The 17,543-nt window shown below is 35.0% G+C and overlaps 1 protein-coding gene across 10 annotated transcripts in view; it reads left to right on the forward strand.

Annotated features, from left to right (window-relative positions):
• NOL4 (nucleolar protein 4) overlaps positions 1–17,543 on the forward strand; it is a 377,490-nt gene that overhangs the window by 107,406 nt on the left and 252,541 nt on the right. For all 10 annotated transcript variants that reach the window (XR_013165209.1, XM_077135663.1, XM_077135662.1 and 7 more), the window contains 2 exons: positions 13,914–14,025; positions 14,893–15,005. Coding sequence is in view for 9 of the 10 variants with exons in the window: in XM_077135663.1 (XP_076991778.1) it covers positions 13,914–14,025; positions 14,893–15,005 (225 nt within the window). In the remaining variant the exon portion in view is untranslated. The remainder of the gene's footprint in view (positions 1–13,913; positions 14,026–14,892; positions 15,006–17,543) is intronic.

A 17,543-nucleotide genomic window follows, 5' to 3' on the forward strand; every position in this document is an offset into this window, starting at 1 on the left:
TGCTATTTGGTTTTACCTATCTGCAGTCTATCATTCCTTGAAATATCTAGGCATTATACAACTTGAATTTTGTTATAATCTAATCTGACTATAGATAAAACTGGAGGGTATATGTTCTATTATTCGTGAGCCCTTTGGAAAATCCACATAAAATGACACATTTTAAGTATATGTAAAAAGGCTATCATAATTTTTTTCAGTCATTTTTGCATCTGGTGTCTTTTGTAGGTCTATCCTTTTTCTGCATTTCTCTATGTGTATTAACTTTGGTGCATTGACTCTATCTCCTTCAGTATATTTATATATAATCAACTCTTGATTTTCTACATGAATGGAATGAAACAGAGATCTGGATAATTCAAGTATCATTGACATTTAAATGTAAAATATGTATTTTTTTGCACCAAAAACTGAGTGCAGGTTTGTTTGGTAATTTGGAAATTTACTTCAAAATTGTCTAGTCTTCCAGGCCTTAATGCCTCTTGACTTCTGCCTGAACTCCACCTTCAGGGAATTTATCACTGTTCTCTGGTTGTCTTTTATCACAGGCTACGCTCGGCTGCCTTTTCAGAACTGTTTCTTAAATCAGCATCCAATTAAAGGATTGAGTTTCAAAGCTCTTTCTTGTTTCATGTAAAATAAAAATAATTAGTAGAAATCCAGGAACTAAGGGGAGGAGATTTGGTATCATCAGTAGAGGAAGCAGTCAGCATGTGTGTGTGTGTGTGTGTGCGTGTGTGTGTGTGTGTGTAGCTTGCAGCGTGATTTGGTAAATTTACATGCATAGCTGCCAATAATGACATTTCTTTAATCCAGAGTGAAGAGCATATGCTATTGCTAAAAGAAAATAGGCTTGAATTTAGACAAGCTCAGTTTCAAATTTCAAATCTAGCACCTCCCATCTGTCTGAGTTTGAGCAAATTCATTACTTTTTGTTCCCTCATCTTCACAGGGGGATAATGATCTATGCCATGTGGTGAAATAAATGAGTTAATATGTATAAAATGCTGGCACATTGTATATTTTTTATTCATGCCTCTACTTTAATCACTACTCATGTTCTAGGTAGAAGGACAAGCAGGACAATTGACAAAGCTCTACTATTAGCCCTAATTACAACTATAGGTATAATATCCCTAATTACAACTGTAAGTATAATATCCTTTTCCTGTCTCAGTGCCTCTGTATTGGGAGATAGAAATAGTAATTGTTTTTCATGCATCCTTTTATATATATCTTGTGGATATCACTGTCCTTGGAAGTTCTGAACAGCTTAACTTTTACCTGAAGTTTGAGCTGAAGGAAAGCTTGAGGGGAGGCCAGAATTCCTGTGGCTAGAAGTACTCCTGCCAGATGATGTTCATGAGAATTGGACTTATTTCATTTACCTTTTTCAAAATTTATATATGGGGGTGGGCAGTGGTAGCTCAGTGGCGGAGTTTTTGCCTGCCAGGTTCGATTCCTGGAGCCTACCCATGCCAAAAAAAAAAAAAAAGAAATTATGTATGTATGTCCAACTAATTTTTTAAAATAATTAACACTGGTTATCTTTAAAAAAATTTTTTTCACAATGAATGGACTTTGCCTGTGCAGGGACATCTATAAAATGTAATATGTTCACGTAGAATTTTATATTCCTACTCTGAAAATTGGTAAGAAAAATCTTTATAAGATGTAGAACGCTTAACCTTAAAACATTAGTTATTATCATTTTTCCTGTTCTTTTTATAAATACTGGTTCAGCATATCTACTAAAAAGTGAGATATTTTAACTTGTTCCAGTTTCTGCTAATTTATGTAGAAATTCCTAGAATTCTTACCACCTTAGAATGACACTAATAAGTTGAATTTGCTGCCATTGTGGAGTGAAAAAATAGAACTAAACTAAAATTCAAGGGTCCTAGAACAATTTATTGAAGCATTCTTTGGCTCAGGCCTCAGTTTCCTCGCATCTGAAGTGAGGGGCTGCCTTTCACTCTTTTTCCAACTCTGGAGGAACAATAGCAGTGACCTGGGTGTGCCATCACTGATACGGGATATAATGAAAATAGTAAAGCAGCAACTGGGTTAGCACCAGAACTGTTCAAGCGTAGGGAAAGCCTTCTGCTCTTGTAAAAGCAGATCTGCTAATAAATCATGTTCAGAGAAGATTTGGCTCCATTGTTTTCTAGAGAGTTTTCCTATATATAAAATAACGGTGACTATAATGGCAACAATTAAAAAAAAAAAGACCCGAAGTCATTGGACTTCTAATTCCCAAGATTTTAAAAGGACAATTGAAGAAAGAAGGCCGTAAAATTGATTATTGCATGTCAGCGGGTTTTCACTTCTCTCCGTTTTTGCTCCAAATTTCACGATATTATGAACTATGCAATCAACGCGTGGTTCCTTAAATTGTGATTTGACTTTAACTTGCAGTGCAACAGGTGATAACACATCTCAATTGTCCTTATTCTTGACCTGAACTTGAAGACTGTGCTATGCACACGATTGGTTTAATAAAAGCTTTCCTTTTGCTTTTTTTTTTGTTGCAAACCTAATACTTGGCGCTACATCAGCGTAGCTCATAACGTAGCCCTATCGTCTGAGACAGGGTTTACAGAATTTTCTGGGTCTCACGCTGGTGAAATAGGGGTTTCCTCTATTCTTCTGTGACTGATGCTGGGAAAGCTGTGGGCCTCGAATGTGTAACTGCCCTTACCAATTACAGCACCTCACACTATATAATTAGAACTTAATTGATTTATGTTAGATCATTGACCCCTGCAGCTTTATATAAGATTCGGGTATCATTGGTGGAGAGAAGGTAGTGAATAAATTTGGCAGCTAGCAGTCATTGACATTTTATATGTGTCATTTGAAAAATTTGCTTTCGTCTCCCATCTCTAGCTGAGTTTTACTCAAGAGCCAGAAAGGATACAGTAAGAGAATGAGTGACATGCCAGAGGTAAATCCTCTGATCTCCTAATTAGCATTGGATCTGGTTCTGATTTTTGTGTGTGACTTAGTGTGACATCATGCATATGATCACTTGGCAGTTGTTTGGTAGAAGTTGAGCACTCTTGTCATCAAACCAGGATGAAAACCCCAAAAACAACCTTATTTGAAAATCTGTATTTCCTGCAAAAAGGGGAGTATTCTTTTAACTAAATATTTTTAAGATACGTATATTATTGTGTTGAAATAGAGGGAAAAGGTTAAATTTGACAACTATAAGCATAAGTATATTTCCAAGAAAAAAGTGCTGTCTAGAAATATTTCACTAATAGAATAAAAAGAATGGCTGTGCCCCATCCCGTTTCCTTTTTATATTTCAAATTCTTCCCTTTTCTGCCATATATCCAAGTGCATGGACAGTTTTTGAGGAAAGCGTGGAAATAAATATTCTCTTGGGCCTTAGAAATGAATTTTATGTCTGTAAACCATCTTGTCTGACCTCATAAAAACAAAATCGAAGGAAAACAATAGAATAAATAAACAATTATAGGTCTCTGCTTTTTAATGCAAGTGACATTTCATTTTATTATTGTGAACTACAGTGGCTTAAATAAACAACTGCTCTGGATAGTGTTTGAAAAATACCTTAAAATTAACTCTTCCATGGAAATGGCAGGAGAGGAGAGAGGGCCTCTGGGAGCCCCTTCCCCACTTCTGAGTCTCTGAATTTGGGAAGATGTGTGGCAGAAATGTTGAGAGTGGGTACCAGGCAAGTAAAACCATTACAGGCATGGAAAGTGAGAGAGACACCTCCAAAGATCCAACTGTCCTTTCATTCACTTTAAAAGATAAAAAAGAGGATGCTGAAGGCTGAAGAGTACGAAACCCAGATCTTGAATCAGAGAATGGTGAACCTCCAGTAAGCTACTAGCAATTTATTTTACAGAAATATTTAAGTATTGAGAACAAATTCATTTTTCTTCACCACAAGAAAGACTGATGATGAGATTTAGGTGGAGATTTTAGAAGATCCTTTTAAGCTTGAATTTTTTTTTTTTTTGCAGCTCTGGTTTCTTTTTTTCTTCCAGAGCTGCTAAGAAGTCTACGGTCAACTCCAGGCCTTAACGACCTAGGTGAGCACCAGTTGACTCTAAAACAAACTGAGCAGTGGGTCATTTTCATGACTGTTTGGCCATTTGCTGTGTGACTTCATAAGCACAAAATCTAAGATCGTAAAATAAACTCAAATCAACATTTATGGAATGGGTCTGAAGGGCTGGATCGATAGAACTGGAATCTAGATCACATGTTAATGCTGCAAAAATTCTTTCTCTTCTGTTCTTGGAAACTTCCCCTCATGCGGGCCTGGAACTCCCATCCCAGTTCTTATCTCGTGGCTTCTGGGAGTCCCAGCCCCATGTTTCATTATCTGCCCTGGGTAGTTACTGTGTTATTGTGAATAAATAAGGGAAACTGGGAACCACAGTCCAACCACATTGTCTTTAGTGTTTTGTTGTCTAAGAGGATATTTCTCAGTCACTTTTGGATCCTCAGAACCTAGCCCAAGTGTCCAGCTCATAGTAGGTGCTTCGTAAATGCTTGCCAAATTATGAATATCATGTATGCGAGATGCCCAGCGTAAACATTTCAGTGTGAACTCTATAGGAAGAAAAACAAAGTAGCTTTTATATGAAAAAAATTAACTCTTCCAAGTCCAATCAATTTTAATTGGACATGTTCCATGATTGAACTCACTGAAACTCCACACATTGGTTTAATTTTCCTCTATATATGTGTATATATATATATATATATATATATATATATATGTATGTATATGTGTATATATACACACATATGTTTTACACAGATGATTTTCTAAATATTGAAAAGTGATTAAATGTAAATAATCGGAAGTGTTATATAATACTTCAATAATCTAGTAGTGTATTTTATAACCAGTTCACCTTGGAGTGTTATCAGTATAAAACATTGGTCAACTGTAAATATTTTATAGGAACTTTTGTGAGGTTCTTTTGGCCTCTGTTTTTACTTTTTCCCATGGTCCATTTCTCATATCATAACTTAGTAAAATGCCCGGCTCACAGTAGGTACTTGAAAAATATTTGTTGAAGGAATAAACTAGTCACTTCTCTCTTTAAGTTTCTGCCTCTTTGACACCAACTAAATAGTTTAATGATATTTCTATAAAAACAGTAAAATGAGATCAGGGCTGTTGGCCATGACTATACAGACTGTGCACCGTATAGCTGATGTTTATGGTGAACAGCATGCCTGGGTTTATGCAATTTTGGAGGCTCAGAAAAACGTTAAAAAAAACCCATATTTAATATAGATTCTCCCCATTTGCTTTTCAGGGAAAACTTCAATGTTCCAATAAATAATGTTATCTTTGAGATAGAATATGAGCACATTACTTCCTTTTCCATACATTGGTTTAATTTTCCTCTCTATATGTTTATATAGAAATATGTGTATGTATATGTGTATATATACACACACGTTTTACACAGTGATTTCTAAATATTGAAAAGTGATTAAACATAAATATATTACACAATGTTAATTCCTCATTTATGTTAGAATAATCCCATTGTTTTTCATAGCGATGAATATTATTCAGACTTTTAAGTCAGATGCATAAACCATCTTGGGTGGTGGTTAGAATTAGAAATCAGTAGCATGGCAAATAAAGTTATTAAATAGCAATCTTAAAAACAAAAGGACAGTGTACTGTCATTCATCAGAATTGATTCATTTTTCATATAGGTCTTGTTAGAACAGGGAAGCAAGGTGATGAAACAAATCCTTTGTATTTGGAAGCTTCCGTTTTGTTACTGGAGACAATCAAAAGAATATAATGGATTGGAAGACATAAGAGCTCACTGAAATCATTAGCTTATTAACTAATGTCACCAACCCTATCATCAGTAATTTTTCTATTAAACAATATTGTACCGGTGAGCATATTTCCTGAAAGAAAAATAACCTTTTGAAGAAACTTCATTAACTCTTCATGTCCAGCCTAGTAAATTGCTACTTCAGTGTCCCCTAGTGGCACAAATGAGCTAGTGCAGCTTTTCTAGGCATTAAGTCAGTAATGCCTCCTTTTGAGTCTTTTTTGGTCAGACCTAGAGGTTTATGTTTTCCTGGGTAATTTGATAGTGTGATAGATAAAATCTCCTGAGTTTCCTAAACTATATTTATCTGTGCACCTAATTGAATTACTATAAGCATACTTAATTTGGATATACTATAATAGAAGGGAAGTACAGAATGTGAAATTAGTATGTGGCAATAAAAGAACATGGTGTCACCTTTGTGCTAGCTAGACGTGGCTTGAAATCCTGGTAAGGTAACTTCTAGATGTGTGATCTTGGCATGTTATTGCCTTTGAGATTTTTGTGAAGCTCATAAGTACTGTCCATGTAAAATATTTCACATAGCGGTTGCTTCAAACACAATAGTTATTGCACTGAGATGAATAGAATGATGGTGGTTTCTAAAATATCAAGTTTTCTGTGGAGTATCGGTTATTATAAACTTCCTTTTTCTATTAACTAGGTAATGAAAATTCTACTTCTTTCTTTGTATCATCTGTGCTTCTCAGTGGCCTAAGGATAATACTCACCAATTAATTCATGAGTTCCTAGAATTGAGATCATTTATTAGTTTATTATGATGTAGTTTTAGTTATTTCATGGTAAGTGGAAAGAATCAGTCTTCACCCCCCTCCTCTCTTTGTCTGTTTATCTGCTCTACTCTCCATCTTCCCCTCCGCATCCATTTTTCTGGGAGGGTCCTTTCCCATCAAACACCTACCACAGCCACACTTAACCTTGGCGAGTCATGAAAGAAACTTAGTGTACTTATTCCAAGAATTTGGACTAAGAGATTTCTAAGTGTGCTCGTTCTCTTCACTAGGGAGGATGTAAATTTTATGTATTTTGTTACATATATTCATTAGTAGTACAGTTATTTAGGTAGTTTAAATAAATATTCAATATGTCACCACAGGGTTTGGGAGCAACAGTTGGTATTGTCCCAAGTAGCCCACTTAATGTTCCTAATTCCTGCCTGTTAATTTCCAGTAACACCATCTTCAGTTAACGTGGTAACCAAAATTGCATCCTGCTCCCCGTTTGCAGAAGTCAAATAGGGCACATAGAATAAAACCCACAGTCGAGAGTCATTTTCTGAAGGAAACCATGTGGCCGCTGCTCTACTTGGTAGCTCACAAAAATGTTTTTATTTGTCAAGCTTTGAGCAATTCAAGAATTCAGATGATGAACTTAGCCTCTGTGGTACACCACTGCCATCTTAGAATCTGCAGTTTGCCTATACTGAATCTGAGGGTTATGGGACTTAATGGACTCCCTAGCACAGGAAAGTCCATCTTTTTCCATTTTCCTTAAAAGGGCTAATCGCTGCCTACTTTGAGTGCCCGCATTAGCCTTATTCTTAGCTACCTCTTCCAGAAGAAGTACCATCTTTACCCTGACTAGCACTGTGAAGTAAATATCAGCTTGAATGGAGGAATTGCAGCAGAAACCAGGGAGGTCCTTATGAATTTGTCAATGAATGCTAGACTAGGAAGGTTGAATTTTTGTCTTTCTTCCTTAATCCCCCACAAAAGTACTAATATATCATATTATTTATACTCTTCAGGAAAAATCAAGAAAGAAAATGAATTTTCCAACTTTCGCATGTATGTAATTGTCTATTTTAATGTACTTCTTTATGCTGCAAATAATTCTATAAACATTTCGTTTTCTGAGTCATTTTATTTATGTGCAAAATGTAGAGATTCACTTTGTTTTGCTATTAGGAAAACATGTATGAAGAAAACTTTTTTAGAACCCATATGCTTTATATATATGTTTCATCTAGTTAAATATTCTCTGTTAGTGACAATCTGTTCCTTAACAGTCAAATATTTTATCACAAGAATGGATACACAAAATAACACCCACAACTTTAGTGATACATTTACTGTTATTTGAATCTCTCTGTCTTTTGCATATTGTCACATTTACTCAATTGCTGACTATTTTAATTATTGTAAAATAAAGTTCCAAACTTCATGTTATCACTGATGAAAAAAATAAATGAAAGGTAATAAAGTTCTTTCCTACAAAGGACTTTGGCTAAATATGCAATGTAATCAATGAAGCAAAAACCATTTCAAATAAAATGAATTAATTATAATTTGATTTAATGTAACCAATATCTATTTCTTATTTTTTCTGATAACATATATTGATGTAGTGTCAAACTGATCTGATTTTGCCCTGCAATGCTGTTTACCCTATACGGTTTTCGACTCTGCTTTTTTACATCATGGAGTGAGTAGCTGGGCTTTTTGTCCCAGCTGACTGTGCACTCACCTTGACTAGTATCTGTACCATTTCTGTGTTCCTGGAGGGTACTGCCTGTCTGTCATTGCACTAATTCCACCCTTTCATTTCTCTACCTCTTACTTTCAGATTTGATATATCTGCCTCAAATCTCAAAATTGCAATTAGCTCTCTGAAAAATTGACCTGAACTTTCTAAAAATATCCCTGCCTAACTTCTGCCTTCTTTGGACTTGCCAGCTTTCACTTTTTATTTCATCTCACACATACCATCTTCTCCCAGCACCAGAACAAAAATCTTGGATGGGGAGACTGCATTGCTCGGCTTTTGACCACTGTTCTTACATTATGTGTCATAACAGATTAGTGGGTTGTCAAGTCCATATCATTGATTGGGATAACAGAAATGATAACCTTTTATTCTATAAACATGTATATGTGTAATGTTTGATGTAGAATGTATTTATATACCTGTGATGTTGGTCAAAAAAGTTGGAAGACATTGCTTTAAGTGAGTGCTGTGATTTCATATTCCTGCACACTGCCCTATCCTCACGTCCACCTACCCTGCCTCCCACTTCTGTGCTTGTTATATTCTTAGAATTTCCTGATATAACAGTTTGTTTCAAATTTAAAATTATCTTCAGACTCTAATCTATATTGCATTCATGTTAGTTATATGTATTCTTTGCAGTTGCCAGAATTAACAAATAAAAATACAGGATGACCAGTTGAATCTAAATTTCAGATAAACAGTGGACTTTAAAAATATTAACATGATCTAAATATTGCATGATTATCTGGACTTCAACTTCAACTGGATGCCCCGTATTTTACCTAACAATTCTAACATTATTTGAAAATCAAGCTTAGATTTTTCCTGACTGGGCCAGGTTACCTCCCTCCAACTAGGTGAAAAAAAAGTTAAGGAAAGCTTCTGGATGGCTGTGAAGTTAGGATACAGAAAATGATAGGAGGAAAAAAGAAGGGAAGAAAAAGTCGACGGTGACATGTATTGAAAATGGCGTGCTGGGATAAATGATAACAGTTCCAGAACGGTAAAATAGGAAATAGTGTAAGATTGATAGGAACCCCCACAAGTAATGAGAATCCTGTACCAGAAAAGTGGTGGCAATTTTTAGGGTTGATGTGTAAATCTAGCAGCATCCTGGTGTTAGAGACATCCCTAAGGCACAGGTCACTTAACAGGCAGTTTAGGGTTCACACAAATACAATATGACACAAGATCTTCCTTAATCAATATTTAGCATTCTGGGGTAAAAATTGTTGAAGTCCAGAGTAAATGCAAATTGGATTAGGCAGGCAGATCCAATGTCTAGCTTTTGATCTAATAAATTATTCCTATAATCCATTAATTGTCTAATATTAGACAAAATATGTCCAGCTTTTGGTCTAATGGATTATTACTATGCATGCACTCTTCACCTAAGAGTATTTTTCAGAATTACCTCAAAACAAAGTGATTTTAGTGATTTGTTATGTCCAGTAAACATCAGCTGCATACAGCCCTATCTAGCACTATTCAGGGATGTATTATATGATGCCACGACTTCCCCACCCTCCAAGCACAGCTAATTCAAAGTTAAAAAAATAGCAAAAAGAAAAATCTTCAGTCATAACTGAAGTTTAAAGAAATTTTGAAAATTCTGATGTTTCATACAGCAACTACTTTGATACTTTCAATTTTTTGAAATACGAAGTTAAAAAGTAATCTGTTTTGCTCTCTCTGCTTTTCTAGACAATATAGTTAAATGGGCCCTAAGCATTTGTCTAATCTGCCTGTTAGATAAGTCAGCAGTGATCAATACACTTTACATAAATAGATCAGAATTTGGGAGATCTGGGTATGAGCCTCAGCTCTTTGCCCTCTGCTGTGTAACAATAGTATTTCATTTAGTTTCTTTATACCAATTTACCCATCTAGCAACAATTTACCATAGTATCTGCTTTATTGATTGTATAAAATAACGAATATAAAAGTGCAAGGAAAAGTATAAGACATTGTATAAATGGAAGAAAAGAAGTCTAGATTTATAGGAAATAAAGTTTCTAAAAATTAGATGCTCTGTAGTTATTTACATGAAAAATAGTTCTGGGTTATGAGTTTATGTGGTGCAATATGGCCGTGTTTTAGTTCTTTCTTTGAATGTTTATCTGTGGGGCAGGTCACGGTGGCTTAGCAGGCAAGAATGCTTGCCTGCCATGCCCGAGGACCCGGGTTCGATTCCCGGTGCCTGCCCATGTAAAAAAAAAAAAAAAATGAATATTTATCTGTGTCATAAGCAATGTATATGGTTTATCATATGGCAATTGTCTTCTTAGTGTTTAGTTCAGAGGGAGCAAAACTAAAATCCATGCATATTAGGTATTGCTTCTTATTACTAGCAAGATGTAGAATTTACTCTGTTTGTAAACAAATCCCGAGGAATTACTCCTTATGTTTTTCCAAAATATGAAGATTTCTAAGAATTCTTTCTCAAATGAAGCATTGACCCCACCTTTATTCTTTATATATATATTCAAATTCCAATTTCAATCCTAGAAATGGAAAAGTGGTTAGATTTCAAAAGGGTGTCGAGGAAATAGGCATTTATTATAATACATATTGGAATACATCATAACATTTATAACTAATCATAATGTTAGTAGAATGGCACTTTAAGCCTCTAGATAAAACATTTTAAGATTTCTGTTCCTTTTTCGTAGGTTTTATTTGCAACTGCTATTACACGCTTCACAAAGGATGTCGATGTATGGTCAACCTAGAAGAGTTCATGCCCCTGGGATTCATCATCTTTTAATGAACATCTATTTAAAGTTGATTTAGAATTCAAGCAATCATTCCCAGAACACAGAAAGAGGGTCTCTCACTCAGGCTGTGGCCATAGGGATATTTAGCCCAGGCCTCAGGTTCCAAATGTCATTATTAGCTACAAATGGGGTGCAGAGGGATACTCACAGCATCGAGTGGTGGTATTTAATTTCACAGTTTTAATTGTGAAATATAATTATTCTAAGAGATTTTTAGGAATTTCCTTCTATTCCTCCTCCTTTTTCTTCTTCTTAATTGCTCCGAGAACTTCAGCAGTTAACATCACCTAGGGCATTTTTAATTTCGGAGATACCTTAGTAGGAGACACACCGAGCTGGAGAGGGGTGTGTGGTGGGAAGAGCCTACTAGGAGGGGCGCTCCTCCCCATGGCTCAGAAGACTCTGTGGGCATGAACATGAGGCAGAAAGGAAGGACTCAGGTTTTGGACAGGTCTCCCCATAAACTGCATTTGAAACACCAAGAAAACTACCAAATAAAGCTTTTATCCACTATGGTAACTGCCTAAAATACAGTGACATGCCAAGCACGACATCAGCATCTCACAGAATAATGTCATGTAACACTTGCTGAAAATCATTTCTATCAAGACAAAGTGGGACTTTGTACCATTTCACACGTGCAAAGTCTCTCTCTTTCACTAACACACAAATATGCAAACTAATGAACACAAGCAGATTTGTGACTGCTACATGTACTTCTTTTCCAGAAAAAAAAAAACTGTAAAAGAAATACGATGTGATTAACAATAACTCCAAGACAGATGGTACAATTGAGTGAGGTGAATGATAAATCTGTCTAGAGGAGATTCCGGTACCAAGTGCTTTATTAACACTGGGGAAATGGCAGATTGTGGGGCTAGTGAGGACCGCAGAAGCAAATGAGGCGTCACTCAACTCCACCACATGCCTCTCTTTTTTCAAAAAACAGTTTCTCTCTTACATAAGTGGGGAAAAGATTTAATAGATTTCCTCCATGAAAATCAATGCAACAGTCTTCACAAATCCAATCATAATGAATTTATTGGTCAGTCCCATCATTAGTTCTAGTGGGCTATCAACTCTATGTGAGCTATAATATGCAATATATAGACCGATCATGTACCATATATACCTTTTTTTGGTTTACTTCAGAATTAATGTATAATTGGCTTTCAGATACTCTGTAGAGATATCTAATCATATAAATAAATTAGGTGACAGTGTTGTTTTTCTCCATAAAATGGATGTATACATATATGTAGAGTGAGAGTGAATGAAAGTTGGATTGTATATACATTTCCTTATTCAGTAACTAATATTGAAATATAAAATATTTTGAAAAAATACTTTCTAATTCTTCTGCTTGATTTTCTTCCGCAATTTCTTGTATATTCTGTGGTAGTGCTTTCTTTAAAAATCTGGGCTTCTTAATTTACAAAGTTATAATAAAAATCAGAGTCTTAAATTTCATGTCCTGGTAAAGTTGAATTTTAATTATCTTGATATGGATCATCCATGGCAGGCAGGTTTTTAATTGAAGCTTGTTCCTCCTGTTTCTCAGTATTCCTACCAAACCTTTTCTCTGAGAATCAGTGGGGCTAAGTGATACAAACTAATGCTAATATTAAATATGTTTTAGAATTTAGATCTTGGTATGTGGGATCTCCTCCAATGCTATTCTCCTTCTACGAGAATAGGTAAGCAGAAGTTGAACCTATCACCACAAATGGAATTGGCACATATTAACACCGAAGTACACATGTGGTGCATATTTTCCCCTCTTTTCTGCTAAAATACGTCAGTATGTGACAAAGGCCATTGTGGCACTTGTGTCTAATTTACAACTCACTCTTTCCTCCCACTTATCTAATTTCTTGAAATATTGTCTTTGCTATAGTCTAAAACTAAAGCATCTGACTTCTTAGCATTATGTGAATCAGTGTCTGCTTTTATTCCCTTTTGGAGATGTTTAATCTCTTGGTTTCACATCAGGAATCGTTTGCTTTGAAGAGAGAAATAACTTGGCTTTTGTAGGTTAATATTTACAAAATCACTGTGACAGCATAATTGATTTCTACTCTGATTCTAGATCATGGTTCTGAACATACATCTTGTGTGTAGGGAGAAAGATTGTGCTAACAGTCAATGTGAGCTGTTGTGGACATAGATTATAGAAAAAAAAACTGACATAAAATAAAATAGATGGCCAACTATGTATTTCTAGTGTGTCATTTTCTGTGGAAGGGATGATTCACTGCAGTAAATATATATGCGTTCTCTTAGATTTTATCTCTTATTTCTTCTTAAAATATTTTGAAAAGCCATAATGAATCATTATGCAAAATCCAAAAATTGCTTCTCCTTGGGGCAACATTTAAAAATATACCAGTAAAATTGGTTGAAGTTTTGATAGTGCTACAACAGTAGGCTTTAAAAAAAAGTTGGCAATTTTTAATAATAAAGAAAATTCACTAGATTATCTGAATGCTGTGATTTTTCTTTTCCTAAAAGAAATGCAGAAATATAAAAGAAACCCATCCAGGTGTGGGTGACTTTTCCCACACATCTCGTTATTAGCCATTAAGAGGCACACAATCAAGTTGGATAGATATTTCTTGAAATGATGCATGGTATGCAGTGCATGCTTTCATTGTGCTTCCTGCCATTATGGAATAATGCGTCTTATTTGGAAATACAATGATCGTTTCTGTTAAATCGTGTTCAGTCAGCTTATATAATAACATCCATATTTTGTGAATCATTTCAGATTTCAGAGAGCTATGCCTTCCTACCAAGAGAAGCGGTGACACGATTTCTAATGAGCTGCTCAGAGTGCCAGAAAAGAATGCATTTAAACCCAGATGGAACAGATCATAAAGGTAGCTGCAGTGTCAAACAGTGAGATTTAAAGCAATTTTATTCATAAAGCCAATTTATATCTCACATTTTTATGAAAACGTTAAGGCTGACACATTACAACAGGTCAGATCATCTTATTTATTCAAGTAGGAGGTTGGGAATTTTGAATATCCACTTACAAAGTAACTTAGTGTCCAGTCTCAGGAGAAAGATAATTTCAACTGTGAAACTTTTTTCCCTCTATAATGTTTTAATTTTCATTTCAATTTCCTCAAAGAAATTGATGTCCTATGAATGTCATTTCAACCCAACAATTCATCGTTTCTGCAAATGATGAATAAAATGGAATGCTTTTACTGAAAATGTTTACATAAAACTTATAATGATTTGGCTTTAGTTTTTATTAACAATCATCTAGATAATTTTCACAGTCTGTGAATTTCTCTCTGGGATTAAATTAATCTCAGATATATTTAGTTTGATTCATTCCCATGTGTTGGAGGATGTACAGACTGGGATGGGGGAGGGGAAAGCAAATTTCCTTCTGCTCTCAGGAAGCACGTACAGAACTTAGTTCTATAATAAAGCAGAAAAACAGAACTAATTATTTATAATCACTATACCACCTTTATTCATTATTACTCAGGATATTACAAAGCTCTCCTACAGTTAGAAATACCTGACTTATCCATAGCACTAACTGGTGTCAGTATACCTTGATGGATCCTAACCAGTTATTTTTTTCTACACGCTATCCGTAGCACACCATCTTGTTCTTAGGCTTGGGGTGTGGAGCCCTATCTCTATTTGCACCCATTGGATCATTCTGAAATTGGAGGTAGAACACAGGATCTCTCTCATTACCCATTAAACATGTTTCATTACAGATAATGGAAAGCCTCCCACTTTGGTGACCAGCATGATTGACTACAACATGCCAATTACCATGGCCTACATGAAGCACATGAAACTGCAGCTGCTCAACTCACAGCAAGACGAGGTAAAAAGGGAAATACATGTGTTTGTATCATTTACAAAAGGCAATGAGGTTTGATAGCCGACTATTATATTAAGCACGATGGCATTTTGAAGGTGGCAATTTATTTATTTATTTACTTATTTATTATTATACTTTTACATGGGCAGGCACCCGTAATTGAACCCGGGTCTCTGGCATGGCAGGCAAGAACTCTGCCACTGAGCCACCGTGGCCCGCCCTGCAATTTGTTTATTTATTTATTTATTTATTTTTGTTTGTTTATTTGTTTTGCACTGGGCTTTTTTTGTTGTTGTTGTTTTTCCTTTGTGGTTTTTTTTTTCCTGGCAATTTATTTTTAATGAACGAATATCATCTGGGTTACTGGTCGGGGGAAAGCAGGCAGAGATTTCTAGTCCTGCATACAGAGCCCTTATCTTAACACACCTACCTCAGTTCTACGCGGCCATCTGCCCCCTCCCAAGAATCATTTTCTTTAGTAGAACACTACTAAGCTAGTCTCGGTAAAGTGCTAGAAAGTTCAGGGTGGAAAGAAAAATGGTTAGAAGAAAGTTCCAGATAAGTGAGCACTGAAGAAAATTTAAGGCTAGTCTACTTAGAAATCAGAATCATTTCTCCACCACCCAGATCTTATGTATATTTTAAAGTTCTTTTTCATTTAACTACTATTCTATATATTTGTTTGTCTACATCTCTGCATTTACTAGAGACAACTGGAGATGATTTTTCTTAGAGGTGTTTTGAAGTTTCACATTATCAGATTTAATTTGTATCATGAGAATCTAGCCATGGGCTGGTAGGTATTAGACATTACAGTGCATATTTGTTGAATATTTTTCTCTAGGATTTTAGTTACCCCCCATTTTGGTTGATAACTAATTCTTCGTTAACTGGTTAGTAGCTGTTAATTTATAGGAACGGTCAGATTAACTGCTTTGGGAATAGTTTCTCAGGCTATTAAATTCTCTTTCGATATTTTTCTAGAACAGAAACTGTGGATAAATATGTAGTTTTCAAATATATCACTATTTGATAAATGATCATTAAATTATTTTAGAATTACATTGTAACTAAATTTATTCATAAAATTCAAAGCAATTTTTTTTGTTTTCCTCTGTATTTGAGCAGGTTCAATTTCAAAACTGAATTTATAAAATTTTTGACTTCAGTGCATTTTATTCAGGTTATACTCCTCTAAGATCTTTGCTAGTGCAATGCAAAATCAGATGGCCATATATAAAAATTATTAAATAAGTGATATTACAATCAGTGGGTTAAAGACATCAGAGACAATTGAGAAAATATTAATGTCTATTCATCCTTGCAAATGAAACAGAATATTCCCATGACCCATTACATAATTGAAATAAGAAGACTCATAAATTAGAGTCAAATTATTTGTAGCACACTCAGATGTTGATATGTTTAGTTCTAAACCAGAAAAGTATGAAGATCAACTTGTGCCAATAATGTACCTACATATGCTGAGTCCGTCTGGCTTCTAAAAGTTCATAAGTATTTAATGCAGAAGAAATAGCTTCTTTTAAATTTATTACTGGATTAACAAAATTTCTCTTTTGAAAATGCTAAGTTGGATGTACATTATGTTAAAACATCAGATAGATTATTTATAAAATTTTAGATATTATTATTTTTGAAAGGGAGGAAATAAGGTTAAGTAACAGTAAGTCACATTAAAAGGGAATTCAAGTGATGAATTGTATTTAAATTTTAATAAACATTCAGTTAATTAAGAACTATTTATTGAGTACCTTCTAAATGCATGACACTCTTTTAGTACTAGAGATATGTAGTGAACACATTGACAAAAATTCTGCTTTTTTGAAGCTTATATTCTATTGTGGGGAAACAAAATAAAATCAATAATTAAAATTATGTGTGACTAAGAAGCTGCTATATGATATTAAGAGAATTAAAGGAGACGGAATGGGAATTCCTTTAGGATTGGGTATTAATATCTACATTGGGAGGGTATTATTTGGCAGAATTGAAAGAAATATTTTAAAATAAAGGAGCCAGCTGTGCATATATCAGGTGGATACAGTGCAAAGTCCCTGAGGCAGGGCCATGCTTGGGAGGCTGTAGGAACAGACAGCTGGTCATTGCAGTTGGGGCAGAATGAACAAGGGTGAGGATAATAGGATAGAATTTAGAGATATTGGAAAACCAGGTCCAATAGGTTCTGACAGGCCATTCTGAGAACCTTTACTCTGAATAAAATGGGGACCCATTAGAGGGTTTTGGGCAGAGAAGTCATATGATCTGATTTATTTTTGAACAGAATTACACAGGCTTTTCCATTGAGAATAGACTGAAGGTGGGACAATTGGAAACAAGATAAGTAGGAGTTTATTGCAGTAATCAGTGCGTGTGAAGGATTAATGAAACCCTTTTCCCTTTGGCATGAGAATTTGGCCTTTGGTTAACTTTCTAGCTTTGTTCTCCTTAAACCTGATAAAAACTGAAATGGCAACAGCGTTACTTACTAGGCAACATTGCTTATGGCAAAAATGATTCCAG

This window comes from Tamandua tetradactyla, chromosome 18 (genome assembly GCF_023851605.1).
Source record: "Tamandua tetradactyla isolate mTamTet1 chromosome 18, mTamTet1.pri, whole genome shotgun sequence".
NCBI classification, from domain to species: Eukaryota; Metazoa; Chordata; class Mammalia; order Pilosa; family Myrmecophagidae; genus Tamandua; species Tamandua tetradactyla.